General features: G+C 46.4%; 1 protein-coding gene across 1 annotated transcript; it reads right to left on the reverse strand.

The window, feature by feature from the left end:
- Nucleotides 1–5,400: 5,400 nt before the first annotated feature.
- Nucleotides 5,401–9,557, reverse strand: LOC124017757 (transmembrane protein 26-like). Its single transcript, XM_046332974.1, has 4 exons — nucleotides 9,487–9,557; nucleotides 6,074–6,221; nucleotides 5,641–5,983; nucleotides 5,401–5,585 (listed from the first exon to the last, which is right to left on the reverse strand). The coding sequence occupies exons 1-4, from the start codon at nucleotides 9,555–9,557 to the stop codon at nucleotides 5,401–5,403; spliced, it is 747 nt and encodes a 248-aa protein (XP_046188930.1).
- Nucleotides 9,558–10,968: the final 1,411 nt, after the last annotated feature.

A 10,968-nucleotide genomic window follows, 5' to 3' on the forward strand; every position in this document is an offset into this window, starting at 1 on the left:
TTATATGTTTGGGTAGCCAGGTTGTGACATGGGTTTATATGTTGTTTTCGTATTGGGGTTTGTAGTATTTGGGATCGCGGCTAATTAGGGGTGTTGTATAGGCTTGGCTGCCTGAGGCGATTCTCAATCAGAGTCAGGTGATCCTCGTTGTCTCTGATTGGGAACCGTATTTAGGGAGCCATAGTTTTGCTTTGTATTTCGTGGGTGTTTGTTCCTGTCTTTGTGTAGTATTCACCAGATAGGCTGTAATAGGTTTCACGTTCCGTTCTGTTGTTTTTGTATTTAGTATTCAGTTATTTCATGTACCGCGATTCATTTCATTAAAGTCATGAGTAACCAACACGCTGCATTTCGGTCCGACTCTCTTTCTTGAACAGACGAACGCCGTTACAGAAACACCCACCACTCACGGACCGAGTGGCGTGGTTACAGGCAGCGACAGCAGGAGCGAAAGGAGGCACTTACGAGTGCTGAGAGACGCTGTTATGAGGACGTTATGGACAGCAGAAGCATGGAGTATACGACGTGGGAAGAAATCGACAGGTGGGCGGCCGACCCAGAGAGAGTGCAGGAGCCCGCCTGGGATTCCCTGCAGCAATGCGAAGAGGGCTATAGACGAATGGAGTCGAAGAGGAGAGCACGGCGACGCGGTTGGAAGCCGGAAAAGCAGCCCAAAAAAATTATTGGGGGGGGGTTCTAGAAGGGAGAATGGTTATGCCAGGTAGGAGACCTGCGCAAACTCCCTGTGCTCACCGTTGGGCTAGAGAGACCGGGCAGGCACCGTGTTATGCTATGGAGAGCACGGTGTTTCCAGTGCGGGTGCAGAGCCAGGTGCGGCACATACCAGCCCTTCCTATTGGCCGGGCTAGAGTGGGCATCGAGCCAGGTAAGCTTGGGCAGGCTCGGTGCTCAAGAGCTCCAGTGCGCCTGCACGGTCCGGTCTATCCAGAGCCACCTCCACACACCAGTCCTCCGGTAGCAGCTCCCCGCACCATGCTTCCTGTGTGTGTCCTCGATCCAGTACCACCAGTTCCAGCACCACGCACCAGGCCTCCAGTGCGCCTCGCCTGTTCAGCGCAGGCAGCGCTTTTCTCCTCTCCTGCGCTGTCGGAGTCTCCCGCCTGTTTAGCGCAGCCAGAGCCTTTCTCCTCTCCTGCGCTGCCGGAGTCTCCAGTCTGCCCAGCGCCGCCAGTGCTCCCAGTCTGCCCAGCGCCGCTAGTGCTCCCAGTCTGCCCAGCGCCGCCAGTCTGCCCAGCGCCGCCAGTGCTCCCAGTCTGCCCAGCGCCGCCAGTGCTCCCAGTCTGCCCAGCGCCGCCAGTGCTCCCAGTCTGCCCAGCGCCGCCAGTGCTCCCAGTCTGCCCAGCGCCGCCAGACAACCAGTCTCTTCCAGATCTGCCAGACAACCAGTTTCTTCCAGATCTGCCAGACAACCAGTCTCTTCCAGATCTGCTTGTCAACCTGAATTTCCAGTTCCGCCAGCCAGCCAGGATTTACCGGAGCCTACTACCTGCCTGAGCTTCCTCTCAGTACTGGGCTTCCTCTCAGTACTGGGCTTCCCCTCAGTCCCGGGCTTCCCCTCAGTCCCGGGCTGCCCCTCAGTCCCGGGCTGCCCCTCAGTCCCGGGCTGCTTCTGTCCCGAGCTGCCCCTCTGTCCCGAGCTGCCCCTCTGTCCCGAGCTGCCCCTCTGTCCTGAGCTGCCCCTCTGTCCCGAGCTGCCCCTCAGTTATGTGGGGATCTAGGTGAGGACTATTAGGCCATGGTCGGCGGAGAAGGTGGATTATCCCAGGACGCGAAGGGGAGGAACAAGGACATTAATGGAGTTGGGTCCTCGTCCCGAGCCAGAACCGCCACCATGGACAGACGCCCACCCAGACCCTCCCTATGCTCTTGAGGTGCGTCCGGGAGTCCGCACCTTAGGGGGGGGTTCTGTCACGCCTTGGTCATTGTATTTTGTGTTTTTTGTTATATGTTTGGGTAGCCAGGGTGTGACATGGGTTTATATGTTGTTTTCGTATTGGGGTTTGTAGTATTTGGGATCACAGCTAATTAGGGGTGTTGTATAGGCTTGGCTGCCTGAGGCGATTCTCAATCAGAGTCAGGTGATCCTCGTTGTCTCTGATTGGGAACCGTATTTAGGGAGCCATAGTTTTGCTTTGTATTTCGTGGGTGTTTGTTCCTGTCTTTGTGTAGTATTCACCAGATAGGCTGTAATAGGTTTCACGTTCCGTTCTGTTGTTTTCGTATTTAGTATTCAGTTATTTCATGTACCGCGATTCATTTCATTAAAGTCATGAGTAACCAACACGCTGCATTTCGGTCTGACTCTCTTTCTTCAACAGACAAACGCCGTTACAGACGGTTGCTTTCCAATGGAGCGCTGCGATTGTTTGCCCAAAATTCTGGGTCAGTTAAGGTGGGCAGAAAAGTCCAAAAGTGGGCACAAGACGAGGTCTTACAAGATCGGGGTTGATAAACAGCATGCTGGAGGATAAACTTACATGCTCAATCGAAATGGAGCTAATCATCCTGCCAACTCGTGTGGATGCTACTGCAGTAAAAGTATGCCAGCAAGACAGACATTTCTCAAGTTCATTTAAAGTTTTCCATCGTTCTCTCCTCCCTTTTGAACATGGAGATGGCATGTTGTCATTAGCCTCTGGTTTATAAAGGATTTTCCAACTGATTATTATGCACAAAGTTGCATGTTTGGTCCTTCATGATTCTTTGAGATGAGAGAGGAAATCGTGGCAAGTGATTAAAGCTCTCGGTTTCCCTAACATTCACCTGTTTTGTTTGAGGGAGTGTGCGTGCGTGCATAGGCGAATGTACTTGTGTGCATGTGCATGCATGTGTGTCTCTCTCGCTCAGTCTGTGGTTGTTCATGTGAAGAAGTTGTTGAGAAGCGCATGCGGGCTTGCAGTTGACTCTTCTCTTCCTCTCTCTCTTTCTCTCTAGCTCTCTCTCTCTAGCTCTATCTAAGGCAGCCCGTGGTTTAACAAGCAGCGATCAGCTGACAATCCCATCTGCCCACGTGCCAACACAATCTTGTTAGTGTGCAGCTAATCTGAGGAAGAAATGGACTCTTTGGCAAGCAGATCTTTCATCATGCAATTGTATGCCATGATCACGCTCTTTCTTATACATATCCATATGGGTGTGTTAGAAAAAGCCACTTAGACTTAAAGAAGCCACATTGTACATTAGCTTGTGTCACTTGATTCCTTTGATGGTCTAGAGAGAGTGGGCTGATATTGTGATCAATTTGTATCTGACATTTAAGTGAATGCTGCATTTGGGCAGACATGACATCTCTGTACATTTCGTTATAAATGTTTATCTCTCAAGTGAAAGTTGGTCCTCCATGGATAATTGAAACCAATGTGTCACAACAAAAACACAAATAATTGTTTTGATTTAACTAGACAAGCCAGAACAAATTCTTATTTACAATGGTGGCCTACCCCAGCCAAACCCGGACGATGCTGGGCCATTTGTGCGCCACCCTATGGGACTCCCAATCACGGCCAGATGTGATACAGCCTGGATTTGAACCCGGGACTGTAGTGAGATGCAGTGCCTTAAACCGCTATGCCACTTGGGAGAATACAGCTCTTTAACTGTTCCTCTAAAGAGGCTCTCTAGTTTCCATTCCAGAAATATGTCACTCTCTCGTTCTCTCGGTCTCTGTTTGCTTCTCTCTCTCTGTTTGCTTCTCTCTCTTTTTCTGTCTGTCTTTTTCACTTCCTCTCTCTCCCTCTCTCGTTCTCTCCTTCCCTCACTCTCTCTCCTGTCCCGTCTCCCGTTCTCCCCCTTCTCTCTCTCTCTCTCTCTCTCTCTCTCTCTCTCTCTCTCTCTCTCTCTCTCTCTCTCTCTCTCTCTCTCTCTCTCTCTCTCTCTCTCACTCTCTCTCTCTGTCTGCCTCTATCGCTCTCTCTTCTTTCTCCCTCTCTCTCTCTGATGTAATGGTCTCTGACTTGTCACACACATTTTAACAGATTAAAGATGCATTATTAAATATTTTCATACCATGCATCTTTTTTCCTCTCTCCACCAATTCAGGCAGCTTACTGGAAGAAAAATGCTGCCTTCTAGTGCTCTCCTCTCCTATACTCTGGGTGGTGGAGCGAAGCTATTTGGTGGCTAACAGACACAGAGGACTGTAATAAGAGTGAATTGAACTCAAATCCCTAATCGGGAACACCTGCTGCTCATCTCCTGCCAATGTTTTAAAGCGGGTGAGACAGCACTTTAAGATTTGAAGATGACAGGTCTGTAAGGGCTCTATCTGGACACCAATTTAAACCTTCAAGTTATATAAAGGGTCACTGTCAATATAAGCAGTTAGGCGTTTCACAATCATTCTATGTAAAGGCTTGCTTCTTTTAGAATGAGGCGTTTCTAGGAGCACAGCACAAGCTTTAAACACATTTGAGTGTATGTTTTAATCTGATAAACAGACAAGTTGTGGTTTGTTTGACTTGGTAACACTGCCATCTCATGGTATAAAGAGAAAGGAACGTTTGAAAATGTATTTTTCAATGTGTAAAGCTTGAAAGCATTTTCTGGAAACGTTGATTTTGAAAAACAGACAGTTCTCCCACAACATTTACCACCACCACAATCATCATCATCCAAACCAAAAAATGGCACACTAACCTATGATACCTATGTCTCAATGGATAATGTAACAAAATTATAACATTTCCAATTGAGATCTAAAAAGTGACATAGTTCCAAAGGACACATACAAACAAAGTCACAATACCTAAGTAATACAGAACGTTTTATACAATATAAAGACAGTCACAGAGATATTCACAAGTGTGACTTGGGTCCTAGTGAACTTGGTGAACATTGTATGTCAGGTGATAGTGTTCATGGAAATTGCAGCTCTCTCCCTCTCTTGTCTTTATCTTTATCATGGGAATTACATAATATTGTGTGATCAAATCTTCAGGGACTCCCCTTGCTCAGTGGTATACTCTACTCCTTGGCATTGAACCTCCTCCAAAGACCAGAGTCTCTTCATGGTACACTTTTGAACTGGAGATTTGGTAGATCTTAGAGTTGGCAGATCTATTCAACTTGACTCCTGGTGTGTGAAGGAGATTCCCCCTAAGGGTTGAGTCATGCCTCACAGCATCGTATATGCTCTCCACACCTGGCAACCTCTCTGATCTGATTCCCTCTCTCCCTCCACCTTTGTCAGGCAACTCTGTTCTCCTTTCCTCCCTATCCCTCCCCCCTCCACCTCTACCTCTGTCAGGCAGCTTTGTCCTTCGCTCACCTGTCCTTCTCCCTCCCTCCCTCCCACACCACAACCTCCTCCTGGGCTTGTTGGCACCAGGGCATTGAACACGTCTCCAGCCACCCTAGTGATGTCTCCTCCTGCTGCTCACACTACACCACAAAGATCCTGTAGACCTCCAGCAAGATGACAAGGATGTTCTTGCAAGTGAAGAAGATCATCAACTGGTTGAGCACATTCTTCCTGATCGTGAGGTAGAGGCGGTAGACAAGGAACAGCCCATCCTGGTGCCCCACAGTCAACAGCAAACGCCACACTTCCCTGGAACAGCATAGTCCTGGATAGCAGGAGGAGGGAGTTCCAGGCATGCCCTCCACCACAGCCATGCTTACCCCCTGAGAGAGACTCCACTGGGACGAGCCAGGGCTGGGACGAGCTAGGATGGGGCTGGGCCTTGGTGGGGTAGGTCTGGGTGAGGACCAGTGGGAAATGCATGGAGGACAGGGCCAGTCCTACGTCGATGACAGCCCGGTTGGTCTTGACATCTGGCTCTGTGAAGATGTCAAAGATGTCCAGGATGTCGGCGCCCAGGCCCGCATAGGCCATGAGGAGCTGGGAGAGCTGATCTCGGGACATGTCTCCTTTGGGCGTGAGCCAGCGACCCAGAACCAGCACGATGAGCATGGTCTGCTTCAGGGCAGCCGCACAGTTTTCTGGGCCCAGCTGCAAGATGTCCTGCGTCAGTCAACACACAGTGAGATTAGATGATACTTTAATGTCTACTTTCCAAGAACGTTGCTGTGCGTTTTGTGGTGAAACACCTACCGCTGAGATGGGGATGTGAGCCAGCAGCTCCTCTAGCTCAAGGCTAGAGGAGATGTTGACCGGGAGCTTGTACTGCAGCAGGCTGAGCTCCAGGAAACAAATTGAGGGGATGACGGCAGTGAGGTAAGAGGAAACCATAGGGGAGAACCTAAAAGCAAAGCAGCGAGGAGGGGATAGGGAGAGTTATTTTTGGCAACACACTTAGTTTTTGGGCAGTCAGTATAAGAAGTAATGCTTCCACAAGTGTCCCATTTCAGACAGCCAATTATTCTCATCATGTATGCAAATCCCACTTGACAGCGCAAAGCCTTCTCCATGAGGAGAGAACTTCAAAGTTAGAGGAAGAGAGGGACCTGGAGTAAGCTTCCGTCTCAGCATGCCCCTCCGCACATAGGATGCAATATGATGGCTGGCTGATTCAGCATCGTTTGGATGGATGGAGAAATTATTCCACCGCTGTGTTTCAGTCAGCAATGACATCATTTTGTGTTATCTCTTTGAAGGGTGTGAAATAAAAGCTTGTTAATTCAGTTCAGGGCCTGAGCCAGGCCATGCAGTAGACAATGGTGAGAAAAGGAGTATGAAGGTAAAATAACTGGACGTCAACACACACACATATGTAAAGAGTGGCTTTTCATGGAGAATGACAGTGCTTCCAGCAAGCAAGAGATTGACAAATACACTTTTTTTAGATAAAGAGTGAGAGAGATATTTTGGATGCATACACAGCCTCTGGCAGGAACTCATAAAAGAGTTCCACCAGTACAGTGGTGATTTATCCCCATATAAAAAGGTTTATGTTTAGGTTTATTAGCTACAACCCTATACCACCCCTGTAAAACAAAAAACACAGGCAGAGCAGAGTAGACTGTGAAGACAGCCAGGCCAACGGGTGAATTGCTAATGTCTTTCTATCTAACATTTCCATTTATCGCAACATGAACAGGAGAGGAAAAAAATCATTTTCCTCGCATCAAATTAATGAGTTCATTTGTGTGGTTAATCATTATTACAATTGCTCTGTAACCCCGGGGCTGTTTGATTGTTTTTCATTAGGTTTTCCACTCGGGCTATGACTCCGAGACAGAACTAGATCATGAAGATGGTGCAAAAATGGAGGTGCCGCTGTAAGTCTTACGTTGTAGTGTGTTTCTGTGTGTCTCTCTCTGTGTGTGTGTGTGTGTGTGTGTGTGTGTGTGTGTGTGTGTGTGTGTGTGTGTGTGTGTGTGTGTGTGTGTGTGTGTGTGTGTGTGTGTGTGTGTGTGTGTGTGTGTGTGTGTGTGTGTGTGTGTGTGTGTGTGTGTGTGTGTGTGTGTGTGTGTGTGTGTGTGTGTGTGTGTGTGAGAGTGCGTGCGTGCGTGCGTGCGTGAAAATGAAAATGAAGAGGTGTATATCAAGGTCATGCAAAATAATGGAACATATTGCTGCTAAATTTGTTGAGAATGTGAGTGAAAATACAAATTGGAAATAAGTGCAGTAAAAGTGGATGATGTTAGACAAGTTACTGCCTTGTGGAATGTAGATGGTGTGATGGACTGTATACAGTGCAAAGGAGGAAGCACTGGCATATGTGTTTAATCGGTAACAATTTACTTGACACCCAGCGTCAACACATTATGACACAGTCATAACCATGTCATAATATGTCATAACAGCTGATATAACTTGTCATACCCTATTATAATATAGTCAGAACACTATCATTGCACATATATTTAGACCTGTTGTGACATAAATTGCATTATTTTATGGCTGCTTATGACACCTACATAAGAGTGTAAAAACCCACAAAACCTACCATGGTAGTTATTTTATGGCTGGTTATAACACCTACATAAGAGTGTCAAAACCTACACAAGGCAAACAATTCCATTACATCATAGTCTGTGGGTTTATTTATTTGCCATGTTAAATTATCATTGTAATTGTGCACACATTGATGTCAGACATGCACCTACCCCAATGGTCTGTCGCTGTTGTCTGGCATGAATGCAGAAGCAGATTTCAGGAGCAGGACAAGACACCATGTATGTAATAGACCTATCTGCCTTATATGCTTATGATGGTCATAATGCTTCTTGACAGTGACTTAAAGTGTAATTTCTTAGTCCAAGTGACACAGGATGGTCATAATGCTTCTTGACAGTGTCATAAAGTGTATTTTCTTAGTCCAAGTAAAGTGACGCAGGATGGTCGATTATGGCAGCCGGGGCAGCAGATAGCCTAGTGGTTAGAACGTTGGGCATTGGGCAAGTAACCAGTAACTGAAAGCTCCCTGAGCTTACAAGGTAAAAATCTGTCGTTCTGCCCCTGAGCAAGGCAGTTAAACCACTGTTCCCCAGATGCTGAAACCGTGGATGTCGATTATGGCAGCCCCCCGCACCTCTCTGATTCAGATGGGTTGGATTAAATGCAGAAGACAAATTTCAATTGAATGCATTCAGTTGTACAACTAGCTAGGTATCCCCCTTTCCTTAATGCTTATTGACAGTGTCATAAAGTGTATATTCTACAACTTATTTAAAATATGATGAAAAAAACATGACTATGAAGAATTCATTACAACAACAAAGGATTTAAGATACAAACCTTCAAAGGAAACATCTTGGCAGGGAAAAAAGCGAATTATGTGGGTTTCATAACCAGCCATAAAATAACACAACATGTCACAACCGCTGTAAATATATGGGTCATGTCAGTGTTATGACCATATTATGACAAGTTAGGACAAGTTATGTCAACTGTTATGATATATTATGACATGGTTATGACCGTGTCATACTGTGTTATGCCACTGGGTGTAAAGTAAAGTCTTAACGTTTATTCTTACAACACAACATTTGTTCCAGAACTATTTTGGGTAATACTTCTCTTTGTGTCACGCCCTGACCTTAGTTATCTTTGTTTTCTTTATTATTTTGGTTAGGTCAGGGTGTGACGAGGGTGATTTGTGTAGTTTTTGTATTGTCTAGGGGTTGTTGTATATCTACGTGTTTATATGTCTATGGTTGCCTAGATTGGTTCCCAATCAGAGGCAGCTGTTTATCGTTGTCTCTGATTGGGAACCATATTAAGGTAGACATATTCCTTGGGTATTTCGTGGGTTATTGTCTAAGTGTAGTTGCCTGTCAGGACTCGTGTTATTAGTGTCACGTTCGTTTTGTTGTTTTGTATAGTTTGGTCTGTGTTTATTCTTCATTAAAAGAAGTATGTATTCTTATCACACTGCGCCTTGTTCTCCTCGTTATGACGAACGTGACACTTTGCCAACAAGTGTAATGCGTTTTTAATGCCGTTATTATAAGACTTAATCGTGTATGATAGGTAATGATCCTGAGTGATCATCATTATTAGTGTGTCATTGCTGTAGAAGACACTGTAAGGCTATATAGACATTATATAGACATTGTTACCATTTCCATTCTGCGTTGCGGGTATACTTGATGGTGACTGCCATCTTCACCCCCAACAGAGCCACGCCCATCAGAAGCAGCCGATAGAGGGGCTCCCTTCCCCTTTGACGGCGACCACACGCCACACGGTTGCCACGCCATTAATGGCAAACAGGAAACGGCTCAGCAGGGCCAGCAGGAAGTTGATGACATGACACATCCTGCCTGAGAGAGGAGTCCCACAAGCCCCAGTGGAGGAGAATGTATTGTCTGCTAAGACACTGACCTTTGGCCCCTAATGGTTAGGACCAGGATGAAATGAGGTGTCTGATCCCATCGTTGCCCTGCCATACATGAATAGTCAGAGGAGTTGGCTAAAAAACAAACAAATTGGTTCAGCCTATGAAGGAGGTATGCTGATCCTAAATCTGTCCTACCTGTAGCTGATTGTATCATAGGGGTATCATCATGCTGTGATTACTGTTGACCCACCCCCTCCAAAGCCCTCTTTTTACGCTGCTGCTACTCTCTGTTTATCATGTATGCGTAGTCACTTTAACTATGCATTCATGTACATACTACCTCAATGGGGCCGAACCAACCAGTGCTCCTGCACATTGGCTAACCTGGCTATCTGCATTTTTCAACCAACCTTTTCTTTGCGATACTTTCTTCATTCTTGACATGGAAGACAGCTGGTGTCTTCTAAACATCACTAGTTACAGGTGTAATGTTTGAAGCATTACAAAATGCTCTGATATTAAACTAAATACATTTTTGCTCCATAATGTAATCCGACAATGTATAGACACGCTGCCATGTTACACTATCTTCGTCTTCTCTGATGGTGAGTGTCCATTAAAATCGGTGCTTGATTTCTGAGTCGCACACATGACATGCAGCAATTTGGGGTGGACACCCACCTGTCTTGATCAATCGGAGACATCGAGGGGGTCCCGGCGTACTCTGTTCGATCCATTTCGGATTCGAGACGTCGGGCCAGGGGCCTTCAGTAGCTCGTGGACTGTGAGGGTTACGGGCCGGAGGAGAGATGCTGGGTTCCGATGGAGGACGTGTTAGATCCTTCCATGTTATCGGAATTCCACCGTCTCCATCCGGATCGCCCTGCACCTCCCCTCCGGGTCGTCCCCGAGGCCGGTGTCAGGTGGGGGGGGGTACTGTCACACAAACCTTTCAACTGTTCTGACCTGTCAATTTCAAAGGACTGTACAGAGACATCAAAAGGAATAACATGTTTTTAATGAGTATCATTTTATACATTTGGTACATCTGCTGTATGATCATGATGACTAGGAGCAGTCCCTGACCAATGTCCTGTCCCTGTTTGGTACATCTACTGTTGGTTACAATTTCAGCTGGTTAAATTCACACTGGGAATTTACTCGTCACTGAATTTCAATTAGAAATAAGTAATTATGTACTTCATATTTTGAGTACTAACACAATTAGAGTACTTAAATAGCTAACTAAACTATGAGTAGC

This window comes from Oncorhynchus gorbuscha, linkage group LG03, assembly GCF_021184085.1.
Source record: "Oncorhynchus gorbuscha isolate QuinsamMale2020 ecotype Even-year linkage group LG03, OgorEven_v1.0, whole genome shotgun sequence".
NCBI lineage: Eukaryota > Metazoa > Chordata > Actinopteri > Salmoniformes > Salmonidae > Oncorhynchus > Oncorhynchus gorbuscha.